We start from the raw sequence: 16,550 nt of genomic DNA, 5'->3' as shown, positions 1-16,550 counted from the left end.
GGATGGTCAGTCACCCTATTAGGAACAAATTGACAAAGGGATAGTTGGGGAGAGATCATAGCAATGACTTTCATTCTTCTTTAACAATAGACATTAGTGCTGTCTCATAAGGAGTTACCTGAGGTCAGTAAAAACTAATTGAGATCATAAAAACGAATAAAATAACTAACATAACGCAGTATGCTACTTATACTTGAATAAAAAAATATATATGAAGTAAAAATTTTAAAGACACAATGGTTTTGGAAAGGGATCCTTATATATATATTTCAGAAGTGGAGAAAATAAGACAAAAGTGAGATTTTGTCTTCTTTGAAGGTTTTCTCATTAATTTTTCCCTTCAGGTCTCCCACTGCTCTTGTTCCTTTCTTCTAGTTCAAGGTAGGAGTGCCTGCCTCATATTTTAGCCACATTCTGGAGTGCCAAATGGGAGAAATTTGTTATTCAATTATTAAATTTTCCATGGGAATCTGTGTGTGTAAGAATACACTGGCATAAGTAGTTGATGTCCTGACATCATATAGTTCAAACTCAGATTGGGTTTATGGGAGCTTCCCTCCTGGTCTGACATCACACGAACAGAGAAGCTTGGGCAAACACCGTGTTGGAATCATCAGTTTCGGACAAGAACACAAATATAGTTTTATTCATTTAAAGCTAATTTTGAGGACTTACAAAGTAGAGAAATGTCTCATCTCTTTTTTTGTTCCTGATCATAGGAAATATCTTTTATTGGTGGTCCCTAAGAAAGTAGAAATATCACAAGGAGTACATTTACTTTGATACCTGCCAGAATCAGGCAGCACTTAACATATAGAAAGTGCTCAAATGAAATTGATAGATTATAGCAACATTCTTTCTATGTGGGGTGCTAGTATGTCTGAATATGAACAGGAATTGGGAAGTAAGGTAGCTATTGTCTGAGATTTGGCTTTGTAACTAATTATATTAATTTTCAAGCATGATCTTTTTTTTTTTTTTGAGAATGTCCATAGCACCTAGTGTCTGCATTACGTAATCTAACAGCTAAGTATATGTTAATGATGTGAGTAGTTTTCCCAATGTTGTGAATGTCTAAGTCTTTTTATCCCCAAGGAATAAAACTTGATTCCTGATTCTTTTATATCTCTGTCAACACCTATTTTGTGCTGATCAGAGAGTAGGTGCTTATTAAAACCTATTGAGTTTGTTCAAGTAGTTCACGCAGGCGATTAGGTTATTTCAAACATTATAAGATTTGAATAAGAAGATCTGGGTATGAAAGAAGGCTCTCAAAATTACTAGCTGTGACCATTGACAAATTACTTATTTACAAGTTACTTAACCTCTTTGGATCATTTGTAAAATGTGGATGGATTTTTTTTCTGGATCATGGAAATTACAAATACAACTGCTGATTATGATTTAAGATTTGGGTACTCAATTCTGATTCTTTCTTCTCTTGCCTAAAGGCTGCAAGTAGGTAGGCGGTGCAACCAAGAGCCTAGCGCAGGAGTTAGGAAAAGTTAAGACAGATACAGAAATGTCCATCTATAAGCTGTGCTGTTTTACAAAGAAAGAGTTAAGTATTGGCCACTTAGAGCTTCCCTGATGGGGCGTGGGTGCTCTAAGAATGTATCATGATGTGAGCCCCATAGAAAGATAGATGGGATAGTTCCTTATTGTACCTCATTATTATTATTTTTGTATTATTATTATTTACTTTCCTTGAGACAGTGTGCAAAACAGATTCCACAAAATATGTAGATGTGGAAAGAATTAAAGATAGTTTCAGGGTGGCTTGGAGCCCATATTTATCTTTTTCACCAGGGGTAGAGACGGAACTGCCACTCTGACCACTACTACGAAGCTTTATCCAGGGAAAAGGTTAGTGAGAAATTACAGTCTGCCTTGCTGTAATGTAAATAAGCTGCCCGACTTAGCCTCCTGCAATGGCTGCATCCTCTGCATGAGAGAAAGAGAGCGAGCTAGCGCAAGCGAGCTGTGGTCACTCCATGCAAAGGCCAGAGAGACACATGGAGGAGGCCCACCTGCAGGGGGCCTCAGGAAACAGGGGTGGATATGTCTCTTGAAAGCTGTGAACACTAACGCCTAAGAAAAGGAAACAGAAAGAAAAACGTCACTTAAGGGATGCTGTCGTTTTCTATTGGTGAAGATTCCTGCTCCTGGGGAGGTTCTGCAAAGTTTATTTCCAGTTCCTCTTCTTCTTCTTGGACTGGAATAATTTCAATGTCTTCTTCTTTCTTTGGTTGGGAAGCTATTTCAGTCAGCTCAACCATTTCTTCTGTTGTTTCAATCGGCTGTTCTTTTTTTTCTTCAGCAGCTAACAGAACAACTACATCCTAGAACACAAAATTAAACATGTCTCTTGACCCTTACTAGCGACACATTTGTCAACAAGCTCCATGAATATTTATCAAATACCTCCTGGTTTTTATGCTGTTTATGTGATTTCCTATATGCCTCCAAATATCAGGATTGGTTTCCCAAGGGATCATATCACTTATCAAAGCTCATCTTCAAGGTCAGCAGATATTTGTCACTTTCCCTGGAATGATCACACAGTATTTGGGAAAGAACACTGCAGTAATAGAGGAATTTAGATTCTAGTTTTGATTTGCCTTTATTGGATATAACCTTGGGAAGGTTGTTTTCTCTCTAATCCTGTTTTTCTCATTTGAAAAATGATGGAACTGTGATGTTTCTAAATTTTAATCTAACATTCTCTAGTTCAAAGCAGTTGATAATTGATCTGTCACTGGGATATTCATATCTCCCAATTGTGGAGCCTCTCTGAACCTATTATTTTGGAAGTGGGATTTGATGAAAAGTTGCAGGTGGGTACAGGGAGGGAATACTGAGAAATGAAATGGAAGAACTAGTGCTTTTATCAGCCATCAACCTTCAGCCATCCTGTTTTTACACATTACGTGTGGAATCATGAAATCAAGATGGGTTCATGGAATGAAGTGGAACTCAAGGTTAGTAAGTGCACATGGTATAAGGCTGTATCTTCTGTTTAACCCTTAGAATTATTTTAAATTTCAAGATGATTTTGCCTCATTATTGGCATTTTCTGCTTTCCAGAGATCTGCCAAGACCATTTTTTTATGAAGCTCCTAGGCTCAAAATTACATCAGATTACATTCTCCATAAATGATTTTTTTGTTGACGTGATTTCTCAGAGAGGGTTAGTGGATGGGGTGGCTACTACTTACAGATTTAGGTTTAGAGCACAGTTTTTTCCATTCATTCTCAACAATGCCAGCTGTCACAAGTTTCTGGAAAAAGGTAAAGATCACCATCACAGCAAAAACGCCCTGGAGAACAACAGAAAAAGTGAGGGCAGAAATGTAGAAATGGCTTAAAGAATATGGTTGGTGCTCAGTCAATGATTTTTGGCCAAAATTAAATGATTAAGAGGTCAGTTATTTAGAAGATAAGTTCTTTAGGTGAGTAATGACCAACAGTAAGAACTACTAGGATCTCTATAACCCTAACCCTTAGCACAACAACTGGCACACCACAAATGGCTGATGCATGCTGCTAATAGAAAATAAGGCAGCAGTAATTAGTTGAAGAATCAATTCTACATAGGACAAATTAATCGCTGGATCCCGAATTAAGTTGTGGTGGTTTGATATCACAACCAAGGAAACCTGTCTATACTTTTCCCCTTCAGACTCTATATTAAGAACTCACTGAGGCCAAAGATGTTCATAATAACTTAAGTGCTTCTTCAATGTTCATCATATTCATATTAATAAATATTAACAAGTAATAATAATTAATGTAAAAGCAAACACATAGCACTTTCTGTGTACCAGTTCTAAGTGTTTTACATACATTGACTTATCTCAAAACAGCCCTATGAGATAAGGACTATTAGCTTCCCCGTTTTACAGCTGAAGAAACTGAGGCAGAATATGGTTAAAATTCTTGTCCAAAGCCATATAGGCAGTAAGTAGAAGGTGTAGACAATCTTAACCCAGAGTTGACACTCATAATAAAAATGTCAAACTTATTCCCTGAGAAGAAACCTAATTTCAAACTTACCAAGAAAACAGATCGTATGCTGCCACAATATTGTATAGATAAAGAGTTTTTCTCAGAGGGGTTAGCTGGGTCACAGTTGTGTATGTCAACATATGGCATGGGAGCTTTAATAAGATTCAAATTCTCCATTTTAAAAAAATGGGAAATGGTAATATTAAATATGTCCATGATCAAAAAAATTATTCCAGAAATAGCAGCAAAGAGGCTCAATGAGTTCATTATCATTTTTCCTTTGACCTGAAATGGAGACAAAGACTTGTTAACAGGGTTTGATTTCATTTGGAGAAATTTAGCTAGGAAAGAATTCCAGATCCCATTGCTCTAACTTGCAAAGACACTGCACCAATCTCATACTAAACCACACTTCTCTCAGTGGTTTTAGTGTCCTTGTTACTATAAAGTGACAAGCTTTATCTCTAATTCCCATTCCTTCCTCGATCTTCCCCATCTCACTTTTCCCCATCACATCCAAACAGTTTATCAAGAGAAAATTCTAAGAGTCATCCTAAATTCTTCTGTTTTGTACCCTTGAACTTCCTTTCACTGCCACTGCCGCCACCCTGGTAGGCATGCAGTGAATATTGGTTGAGTAAATGAAGATAAAGAGTATTCAGATTATATCTGTCTGCAGAGAAAGGTAGAGGGAAGACAAGGAAGGAAGTTCTTCCATTGCAATGAAGTGAGAGGGTACTGTGACCGTAGGGAGGAAGGAGGAGATCGAACTTCTGAGTCTACGATTAAGTGGAAACGGTGCCAAGACCACCATCACCTGCTCCCTATTGACATAGGCTGTAATCAGCCTCAGTCTACCATCTTTCAAAATACCATTAGGACTGATGTCTCTGTAAGCATAGGTAAAGGATGTCAGAGTGAGTGTTCTACTTGCAGGGATGATAAAAGGTCGAAACAAAAATATAGGTGACAAGTACCTAATGGTATAGGATTGTTGATGATTATTTTAAGACATAGATAGTTCATCCCTGGCTCTAAGACCTACAGATGGCAGCTCAGTTGGACTGGCTATATCTGGAGAATAAAACAACTTGTTTTTTACTCCCCAGAACTGAGTTTGTCAGACCACCTCTAGAGAGGAGCCATTTATATCCACTTAGTCCCTCACTGACTTTGGAAGTGACACAAATTAGTAATTGCTTATTAGTAAGTATAAAAAACTTGGGGGAGGAACCTGCTGGTAAGCTCATGACTGGGGTGTAAATGGGTTGTGGGCATTATCAAATAAGACCCTCTGAAGCTCCTTAAAGCCTCCGGAGCACTTTCATGTATATTACCCCATTTCGTCATCACAACAATATAGTGCCATTATTTTATAAAGGTACATAGAGGTAAACTGACTTGCTCAAAGTTAACAAGGCTTGGGTTAATCACATTATTGGTTAGAGTTTTCTCAAATGGTGGTCTAAGAGAAATAACAAAGCTCTCTAAGAGGCCTATTAGTTTCATACAACATTTAACATTCATAAGACTATAAGCATGTTGCTCTTCATGGATCTGCCTTTAATTCTTTTTCCATGGACATAATTCCGATGGGTCTCATTTCTAAGTTTATCATGAATAACATCACAACAGCTTTGTAGAGAATCTTTTGCTTTTGGGGATTAAGAGATAACTCAGTGCTACTATGATCTCAAAGGTCTTTAAGGGTTTGTTTTCAATTGAGAAAGTAGATATTTCTCTGATGTGTGGGAAAGAAGGATATATGATTACTTGCCAAACTCTTCCTGGGGTTTTTGTCCGCTGCTGCCAGGAGTGATCCAGAAATGATGAACTGTGAAAAGAGAAGCAGTGGTGGAGAAGGCATGGGAGACATAGGAGAAGAGGCAGAGAGGGAGATCACTTTTAACATTCAGAACATTCAGAACTGGTTGTAAAAAAAGCTATCAACATTTCCAGCCACTTTCACTAAACTGTCCAGTCATTTTTATAGTATCCATTCCTTTTAAAGAAGTCATATTTCTCTTTTATTCATGCTCAACTATATTCAGTCTATGCCTTTTATTCAACTAACTGGGGAGCTGTGACTAGGAATATAGTTAACACCAGAGGCAGAATTCATGTTTTCAGGTCAATGAATACTAACAACTATGATTTTGAAACTTTTATTTTCAGTTTTTCTTTTTTAAATTTGTGGAATTTCTCTTTGGAGTTCACAGTCATTTAAATGACTTTGATGCCAGTGAAGAATGAATCAACATGGAACGAACTATTTGGAGCTCCACTAATATGTTGCCTGCTATGGGAAGTGATAGTGATTATTTCTCATCCTCCTTGTCTACTATATAGGCCATAAAATGGAGGAAACTCTTGTTCTAATTCATCTTCTTTTGCTCTGAAATTTTCAATCCTGGAGGCATCTTTGTAGTAGCAGCTATGGAAATGTAATGATTGTATAAACACGGCTGCCCCATACCACACCCAGACAAGGTTACAAGTTTGGAAAACATGTACATGGAGCAGCGATGAGGATTGCTGCTCTGCCGATGAGCCGGTAGAGATTCATTTGGGATGGGATTGATTTTACCTCCTGTGACAATAGCTAAGCAGAATTATAGGAGGAAATGGGATGCTCCTGTGCCTTCCTGCTTTCTGAAACACCACGCTGTATAGTCCAAATGTTCAGTGCCTCCATATTGACTTTGGAGAGGCCTTGCTTTGAACAATCTTCCTTCCCTATGTAGACCCAGGGAGGCCATCACTCTCTAAATTCACATAAAGCATAACCACTGACTCTCAATGGAATTTATCCTCAATTTAGTCAACCTCTCTTTCCACTAAATTACTTTAAATTTGTAACCTTTTCCCCAGGTATATGCCTTCCTCAACACAGAAATAATCTGGCATATTACTGAGGAGCTTTGAAATCTTCTTGTCTGCATCACTCGTCAAATGGTTGTTAGCTTTTACTTACCATAATGCCTCCCCAGAGAGGGTACCACATAGTTATACAGATGGGCGCATAGACATCCGTGTGAATCATCAGGAGGCTGCCTAGGGCAATGTGGAAGAGCCCATTCATAATCTGGACAGCCTGAAGAGAGAATGGGAGCACTGATGAACTGAAGTTATCATCAAGCCAGAAAGCAAAGGTAAGGATGGAAGCCCTGGCTCTTGACTTGGGGCTGTGTAAAATGCCTAAAGGAAGTGACAAACGAGACCTTTGTCTCGTTCAGATCCATTTTCCCCACCACCTGGGACATTTCCAGTACAGATATATCTGGGATGCTGCTAACAAACTGGGATGGGAGACCCCTAAATATGAAAACACAAAATTAAAAGGAGACAGAAGATCACTGTGGTCACTTCTTTGCACATCCTTGATCTGGGGTTGGATCAAATACCTTCTAGTTGAATTGCATTCTGTACCTGGTTAACAGCATCTGCTTCTGTAGGCCAGAGAGTCTCTAGGATACAGAATGGAGTGTAGTAGACTTACCCCCAGTGTCTTAGATTCCCTCATGAAGAAGTTTTGTGTAGGGCCCACCACTGAAGGCATCCTTTTGGGAATTATTTTTTGAACAGGATACATGGCAGTAGGGCTTTTCATAGGATCTACCGGGAGAGTTCCACTCATTGAATTTCTGGGTGTTGTCATCTCACCCTCTGAACTCCTAAATATAAAACAATTAATAAAATTAGGGGCGTAGAGAGAGAGAGAGAGAGAAGGATTTTCAGCAGTCTGTTATCTCATGCATCTGAATACTTTTCTCCATATTCTCTCCATGAATGTCATTGAGGGTAGACATGGCCTCTTCCTAGTGCTTCTGGGTCAGAGGCAAAGCGTACTGCTGTGTTCTGAGACAAGAACTGAAGGGGGCATCTCAGGCAAGGACCTCTGAGCCCAGGGATCCCTGTCAGGATTCTTGACAACAATGCTTGGGGCAAACTTTATCATTGCAGAGAATACCATGCTCGCCTGTCTGCATGTCCTGTTTGTATCTCATTCCTGGATACTTTTCTTATGCTTTCATATTGGAAAATGTATTTTGTTATTGATGTGTCCTAGTCCTTTTGCTTATTTGCTTTTGTACATTGTGATGGGCCAGAGGCATTGTGAAGGAGTACGGTGAGGACTGCCCTTAGAGTCAACAGGAGCTGATTCTAGTCTTCCTCAACCACCAACTTTGCAACCTCAAGTAAATCACTTTAAGGAGGCTAAAGTTATATGTAAGACTGTGGTCTCCTGAAATGGGTTGCCTAGGTTTAAATGATGAATATTCTTTTTTAAAAAATATTTTATGTATTTGACAGAAAGAGAGAGAGCGAGCCAGCCAGAGAGAAAAAGCAGGGGGAACAGCAGAGGGAGAGGGAGAAGCAGGCTCCTCCCTGAGCAGAAATCATGATTATTCTATTTGTTGCAAAACTACAGGCAAGTTCTTTAAATTCTGTGAGCCTCAAGTTTTTCAATAGTAAAATGGGAATAATCATTCTTGTCTTAAAATATAGGGTTTTGTAAGGCTTAAATGGGCTGATTGGTCTGTGCATGACTTGTGTCTTTTCATTCAGGTGTAGCTCAAATATCAGCATCTCAGAAAAGCTTTGCCCAAATCCTCAGTCCACAGTGGTCCTCTTTCATAGCACCCCAGTTTTTTGTTTCATGGCATTTACCACTATGGGGAATTACCTTGATTATTTGCTTGTTTATTGGCAGTCTCTCCCCACTAGAATATGAATTCCATCAAAGAAGAGATCTTGTCTCTCTTGTTCAGTATCTAAATTATGCCTGGATTGAGTAGTTTCTTAATACTGCTGAGGAAACAAATGTATGCCAGGGACCCATGTCTGAATAAATTTTACCTGTTTTTGTTGCTATTCTAGTTCTTAGTATTATTGCTTTTATGGTCATTAGTTTCTGTTGTTCCTGTTGGAAAAAATAAGACCAGTACCCCTGCCACAGACACGTTATGAGAAGTAAGCTCACATATGAAAGTACGTTGTACACGGGAAGTGCTGTCTGTTCTTAGAATTCGTGACTTACTCATTTCTGAAGTTAGACAGTGATTATTACCAAGACCCTTTCCAGATCTCATGTTTTAAGACTGCTCAACTTTCTTCATCTTGTGCTTCCTTTTGGCATTTGTTTATGTCCATTGCTTACACAAATTGTACTGGGCTTTTTCTGGGCCCTGGAAATCTCTCTTCAGGGATGCACCTTTGGTCTTGTCTTGGTCAGCTGTAAATCACTGAAGGGACCTTGGAGACCAGGATTGTCCATCCAGCTTGCTGATCCGACTGAAGTCACAGCCAACGGGGCACCTGCAGGTGTGTTGTGGGACAGGTGCTAGGGAGTCCAGGCCTCATGTTTGCACTCACTTTATAGTTACAAAGAGATTTCACATCTGGGGTTCATTGAAGCCTCACAGAGAGGACAAGGGATGAATTGCTCCTTCTGTTATGTAGAAAAGGTGACAGGAGCACAGAATACTTAAGTCACTTGATCCCAGTTACATGACTTCCAGAGATTGAAAGTGAGGCCTTGAACCTACCCAGTGAGGTATCTGTGGCTGCTTTGGCCCTTGTGCACAACAGGGGTTCCGCCTGTCACTTATGAACCTCTCCCCTCTTCAGATGGATGTTGTTTGGATGTCTTGAAATCAATTGAAAACACAGTAGTTGTTCGGGACCTGGGCTGAAGGGAGAGAAGAGGCCTTGACTGGGTCCTTTGCACTTGATTTTGCTCCACTTCTCAATTTTCAGGTGTCATGTGGTCTTAGAGGTTTTGGTGCTTTGCACCACAGACCAACCAGAGAGATCACTGATGAAAATGAATATATTAATATAGCCCATCAAGGACTTTACAGACATTCTTGTCACCAGGAAGAATTTTTGGAGCTGGTGAGAGAACCTCAGAAACCATTCTGTTCATTTCACAAATGAAGAAGCTGCAGCCCAGGCATGGGCTGTGGTCATTACAGACCTTGCATTTGGTGACAGCCGAACCAGAGGGCTGTCACCATGACTCTGAGGCTGGCTCTGAGGCTGGCGCTTTTTCTCCTGCCTCACAGCCGGACCACGTAGTTTGTTTCCTGAGCACCCCCTACACGCCTGGGATGCTGTGCATCAATGCCAAGCCACCCAGCGCCTACCTTGCTAAATAGGCATTCTGTGTGGAGATGTGGAAGTGCAGGCCCAGAGGGGTTGACTTTTCCCATCAGTAGGAAGAGAATGAACTGACGTCCCCACACTGCTCTCCAGAGGGCTCTTTTTAGTGAGGACAACTTAAAGAGCAAGGGTCATCAATTCTTTGGACAGAAAGAGATGAATGGACCAGCGCTGTTTTAATTTCTCATTTTTCAACTGAGGTTATGTCTGTATTGTTGGTGAGATAAACCTCCTACATAAGCACCTTCTACTGGGGCCGCATCTGCAATGGCTAGTGGCAGTAATGACCACTGGTGAGAAATATTTTATTTTTCTATTAAAATGGGTGTCTCACTCTGGCAACTCTATTTCAACGAAGCCTTCAACACACATTACTGTAAAATAGTCGTTTATGAACATAAACATACCCGTTTCTGTATGCTACTTCATTTTGTGTGGAAATAATTTCTCATATATATATTTATATATATTATGCCAGGGCATTGTAGAGTATGTAATGAAATTTTTGTTGTATGGAAATATGTAAAATTAGGCCACAAACTCCTAAGGATATCATAGATTCCTGTCGCTTTGCCTTACCATTGGTTTTGAATTGTTCACAATGACTTAAACAGTGCCCCCCCCCCCACAGTTATGCTCAAAGCCTAGTTAGTTCATTAGCAGGGGTCACTGGGCATATTGGTCAAAATATGATCACAGTAGGATTCTGTTCTCGCCTAACTATATTACCATCAGGGCTTGATTGATCAGACACTGCCCATTTTTGCAGCGACTTCTGCAAATCCTTTTTGGTTTTCAAAAGGCAACACTGCTTCTATGTGCATCCACCACAGAGAACTTCACAGCCTTTATGGTTTTTGGTTCAAATAATGACTTTTAGGTCCAGTAATTACATCATTTAATGAGAAGTTCAAAGCTGCCTAGCTTTTGTCACCTCAACTTCCTCCTTTGCCACTCAAAATAGTTCTGCATTTTTATCTTTTCTGGCCTCCTGCACTTCTCTCTGAGGAAGGATGTTCTCACTTCCTTTCCCTCTTGCCTGTACTCCGCAGCCCATCTCCTTCCACTAGGATGTCAGTCCTTCAGAGAAAGTCGCTCTCGTACCTGCAGTGTTTGTTTGAGGTGCCGTGTCACAGAAGGTGCCAGTCCTGGCTCTGCTGCTTGCCACTTCTGTCATCGCATTCACAGCACCGTCTGAGCACATATATCGCTCGAGATGACTTGCAATTTGCAATGTACTAAACACTCAAAGAATAACTGCTCTTACTGGGCCTTTTTATGACGTAGCAGTGCTGCGGCGTCCCCAGTCCCAAAGCCCCGTCCTTCGGGGTAGCAGTGCCCGCAGCCACTCCAACCTCCCCTCCCTCCAAGCTGTCATTCCACTGTTCCTCCTCTTCCCACCCACCCACTCACCTCCACTTCGCTGCCACTTGCTGCCAGAGCCACTCAGCTGAGGCTCCTCTGCCCAAGGACTGTGCTGCAGCGTCGTGTGGTCTGTCCTCAGGCATGACTGCTCAGATTGCTTGGTTTCTGTTCCCCAGCCACCCATGCTTAAAAAGTGGGAGCCATGCTTCTGTCCATGTTTCTGTCCACCTCCAGGTTCAGTCAGGGGCTAAGTCATGCCGCCTTTTCCTCTGTAAAGGATCTTATCTTGCATGTGGACCATTTTCTACTCCCAGTGTCACCCCATTAGTTTGATTCTTGTTTCCTCTCTTGATTTAGGCATAAAAAAATCTTACTCTTCTGCCTTCGGTCTTTCTCTTGTCTAATTCATCCTCCACAGGGCCGCTAGATTGGGCCTAGATTAAGTCCTGAGCTTGAACTCTTCATCTGGGCCGTCATCGCCTCCTGGCCCAGTGGTGCAGCTGGACATCCCTTCTGAGGCTGCACCCCACCACTCCCTGCCAGAGCCACTGGTCTAGACACATCTCCTTCGTTCTTCTTGGAGCCCTGTCCACATTGAAGTGCTCCCCTCCTGCCCCCTTCATGGCCGGACTCCGTATTAGATGCTCATATCACCTGAGACTGTCTGGCATTGACCTTCTCAAAGGACCCAGCTCTCTGTGTTCTTTCCTTGTCCCAACCATTTTCTTTCTCATGTAATAGCCCCTCTAATGAGCTATACATTTCTTAAGCGATGTCCTGCTAGGCTTACATACAGAACCTGTTTTTTACATGTATTATGAGCTCAAAAAATGCTAAGCTAAGCTTCTTCCTCAGCGAACACTTACACATAAATGCTTGGGATTTTGGACCAAAAGGTGATTGTTTCATCTCACTTGATAATCAGTGAGATCAAGCCATTTTGTGGGAAACATTATAAACTGGTTTTAGGAAACAAGTATGACATGGGTAAAACACATCTTTGCGGCCCTTCCTTAAATCTTCCTCGTCTGCAGTGCCCACTCTCACTGTAAGCTTCTGTGATAGATTTGAGACAGGGTTTTGTGTTCAGTTTCATGCCCGCTGCCCCCCCCACCAATCCCCTCCAGAAAATGTTAGCCTGTGATGTTTAACAACATCTTGGGGTACTCACATTTAGCAGGATATCTTTGGAGACAAAAGTATTCAAAGTAAGGGAAGTCGAAATATTTTCACGATAGCCATGGCTGCTTATTTTCCTCTTTAGAACCAGGTGGTTCTAAGAGCTTTAGGATTACACCTCCTTAAATCTTCTACAAAGCAGTGGGTAATACCATTGCTTGCATCTTATAAGTAAGCAAGCTGAGGGATGTGGGGTTTGGTAACTTGCCTGTAGGCTTGCAGGTGGTGGAGCTCCGGTTTGAGCCCAGCAGCTTGGTGACCATGCTCTTGTCTACGCGCTGCAATCTGCTGCTTTTGTAGAATGGCTCCTAGTTCACTGGTCAGGTCCTCTCTTGAGAGAGGGAGTGGTTCAGGGAGTAGGTGGGCAGCAAGCCTTGATACCCCTCCTCAAATTGTGACAATATCAGCAAACCTGACCACGGAAACCCTTGAGTGAAAGTCGAGAATCTCTAGTCTCCAAAACTATCCAATGCTTTACCCATCGCTTCCTTTGACTACCTTCAACAAAGCAAACAGGCTCCTTACCTGAGTGTCTGTGGCCTTAGGGCGAGTGGCTGATTCAGTTGTTCGCTGCTGAGTTCACTTCCAGTGCTAGTGAACACAGGGGTGAGTGACATAGGCAGGTCTGGGGCCTCTCATAGATACCAGGTGACAGGAAATCAGTGGCTTCTGCTACCTTGGCCTTTGCCCCAATCACTTTGGTTTAATGCACACTTACCAGAGCCAAAGGATATACAAAAAAGTTTCAGCCTTACCAGGAGGTTTCACTTCTTGAAAAAGACCCCAGGGGACTGCCTGGCGTACTTTACGCTACCTTAATTAGAAGATTTTGCAGCCCCCACCCTGTAAGCAGGTGTGGATGGTGGGTCCCCAAGGGCAAGAAGGGCTCTAGAAATTCTCTAAAGATGGGCTGTTAGGACTTTTACCTTTTTACTTCACTTTTAGGAGTGACTATGTGGGAAGAAGCCATCCAAGCAGAGAGATTCAGGAATCATTGAGCCCGGTCGTTGGGGAGTGTTGTAGGTATTCTTCTCCATATATTGTCCACAATTACCTGCATATAGGGTTCTAGTGGGACCATGTATGTCTTGTATGGGATTTGCTAGAAATGGCCTACTCATAAACTTTGATGCTGTAGAATACATCCCCAGAAGCTTGAGGCAAGAGTTTCATGTTTTGGGATACAAACTGAAGTAGCTCTTTTACCTACAACCCACCTTTTTCTTCCATCTGTCTCATTCCCTTGTATCCCCTCTCTTTTCAGTCTGGCCTGGAGCTGTGCTACGGCTACATCAAGGGAGGGAATGGAGGAAGCCAGTGGCCAGGAGAGTGTAACATTTGGGAAAGGAATCAAAGAAAGTTTTGCCCAAAGATACTGTTTCCCTGTCCCCACCATATATAGCTTTTATGTTCATATGTTGGATTTTTCATTGCTTTTTAATTTCCTTGTCCATTGCTTTATTTTGATTAGAGACCCAGGGCTGTAATTAGGTAGTCGTTTGCCTAATCTAAAAGGCTGAAATATGTCAGCTCTCCTGCCAAGTTTGAGGTTAATTCCTATCTTCCTTCCATCTCTCTCCCCTCCTTTTGTCCCTCCCTCCCCACCTGTGTCTCTCCCTGCCTCCCGCCTTTCCTCTCTATTTCTCCTTCTTCCTCTCTCTAAGGCAGTTTGGATCGGGGGTTAGAACTGCTGAGTAGGAGTGGTTCTAGAGTGGCTGATGTTGGTGCAACATGAGAACAAATGCCATCTCCCCACCATTGGGATGGTTTATCCGTGGAACAGGCTACCATTTGAATAGAGAACTTGCTTTCATCAAGTAAACAGGAGCAAAAGGCATGCAGTCCCCTCTCATAAATCTCCTACAGAGAAGAGGGAAACCATAAGCTTCTGGGTGTAGGTCTGAAGATCAGCTGGAATGCTTGAACGGCTGGTGACAGGGATTCTGAGCCGTGAAGCCTGAGGTTGGAGTCTGGGGTGGTGGGTGAGCCCTGGGATGAGCCTTCATTTGAGTGGGCATCGAAACAGGGTCAGAACATGGCAAACGCGTGGCATCAGTGGGGTTCCGACTGGGCGCACATAGCCTGAGTTTTCGTATCCTTTTCTCTGCATAGACCCTGTTTTCCCAGGTCTGTCTTAGGGCGTTTGCTACTGTGATTTGTGTGGCTGGTGAGATCAGTTAGGCGGCTGTTGTGTGATTCCTCATGAATAAACTTGAATTTGAATTTATATAAACAAACTTTCACTTTGTCTTTGCTTGTTTGGATTGATTGACTTTTCAGTGCTTGAGTGTATTGAAATCCCCACTAAGGCTTGGATTCGGTAGTACTTCCTGTGTTCCATAATTTTTTTTTCTCTGTAATGTTTGAGGATATGAGTTCAAACATATACACATTTAAAATCTTCCCTCTGAATTAAACCTCTAGTGGCCCCCTTCCTTCCAAAAGATCTCTTTCTTAAAGTCTACACAAAAGTTTATTAACTAAACTTTAGTTCATATTTGCCTTCCTTTCATTTTTCACTCCCCTCACCTCCTAACACTTTTTTTTTTTTTTTTTATCCCCTGGTCTTTGGAACATTTTGCCTCTCCTATGGAAACTACATTCTACATCACAATTTCTTGTGTCTTTGCCTTACTCAGCCATTGTTGTATTTGTCCCGTGGAAACTTTAAAGTGGGGCTGGTTTTTCTGATTGCTATGAGAGACAGTGATTCTGCTTTGGTTCTTCCTCCCATCCAGATATATGAGGCACCGCTCAGGAAGGCATTGGCACTCTGAATTATCCAGCGTTGCAGGGTTTTGGCTCCAGAGAATTGGCAAGGGAGATGTGGGGTCCCTCAAAGGTGAAACTAAAGATCTTATTGCAAATAGAACTTGATTATATTTTGAAAAATCTCGGGGTTGTATTCGTAAATTTACAAAGGAAAATGTAAATTCAACTGCATAAGAGCTTTGTAGTTCATGAGGTTTTCCTTCTGTTCTGATGGACTACTTTATATTTTTAACAGGCAAATAACACGAGTGGAGCACTTACTTATATGTCAAGCTCTGTCCATATAGCACCTGTATTGGTTCCATTTTATAACTCTGGGGACTAATGGCCAGGAAATGAGGGAAAGTGGCCCAAAGTCACATACATGATAAAATGTGATCTTTAGAAAGAAAGAAAACCTCAAATATAAATAAAAAAAACCCCTACCATTTACCATGTGATCTTTACGTTCCAAGCATTGATTAAATTAGTTCACATTTCATTTAAGGCTCATGGTAAACCCATTAGGTAGGTATTATGATTGTGTTTTAGTCTGGAATTTAAAGCTCATAGAGGTTAAATAACTTGTTCAAGACACTAAGCTTTAAATTGCAGAATTGACATTTAGACCTAGGTCTGATTTACAAGCTTTTACTGTTACATAATAAGGATTCTTACCCTTAAATATATCTCACATACCCACACATCTCAGCCTCACTCAGGCACCAGATAGTTTTCATCATGACTCCACTGGAAATCATTTTTTTAAGTAACTATTTTTCATTAGAATCTCATTTGCCTGCCTCCTGCCCTCACATATGTACCCATAGGCCTTTCTCCTTCCAGCTTACAGCAGAAATGATAACCCAATAGTTTATCTCTTTGCATATGCTACATGTTTTATATGCCCCAAAAAGCATAGGATAATGAGATTTGGAGTTAGGCATCTTGATCCAAATCTGGATTCTAAATCCTACTCCTTTTTGTGGCCTCTGAAAAATAAACCACTTTGAGCTTCAGTTTTCATGTCTGTGACACAGGCTAGATGTACCTCCGCCAGAGGGCCGTTGTGACAGCTGGGA

General features: G+C 41.4%; 1 protein-coding gene across 3 annotated transcripts; it reads right to left on the bottom strand.

Annotated features, from left to right (window-relative positions):
• Positions 1-617: 617 nt before the first annotated feature.
• MS4A1 (membrane spanning 4-domains A1) lies at positions 618-13,405 on the bottom strand. 3 transcript variants are annotated; one of them, XM_025459874.3, is made up of 7 exons: positions 13,243-13,405; positions 7,508-7,682; positions 6,983-7,102; positions 5,786-5,842; positions 4,057-4,293; positions 3,219-3,320; positions 618-2,342 (listed from the first exon to the last, which is right to left on the bottom strand). In XM_025459874.3, exons 1-7 carry the CDS (start codon positions 13,332-13,334, stop codon positions 2,124-2,126), a joined length of 1,002 nt encoding a protein of 333 aa, XP_025315659.1. In that variant the 5' UTR covers positions 13,335-13,405; the 3' UTR covers positions 618-2,123. The 3 variants fall into 3 exon arrangements, with proteins under 3 accessions (XP_025315659.1, XP_035560022.1, XP_048955029.1); XM_035704129.2 differs by lacking the exon at positions 13,243-13,405 and adding an exon at positions 12,926-13,200; XM_049099072.1 differs by lacking the exon at positions 13,243-13,405 and adding an exon at positions 11,587-11,698.
• Between the last annotated feature and the right edge of the window lie 3,145 nt (positions 13,406-16,550).

Source organism: Canis lupus, chromosome 21, assembly GCF_003254725.2.
Source record: "Canis lupus dingo isolate Sandy chromosome 21, ASM325472v2, whole genome shotgun sequence".
Classification (NCBI taxonomy): Eukaryota; Metazoa; Chordata; class Mammalia; order Carnivora; family Canidae; genus Canis; species Canis lupus.
The sequence above is the reverse complement of the archived record's forward strand: the minus strand, read 5'-3'. Positions and strand labels throughout refer to the sequence as shown.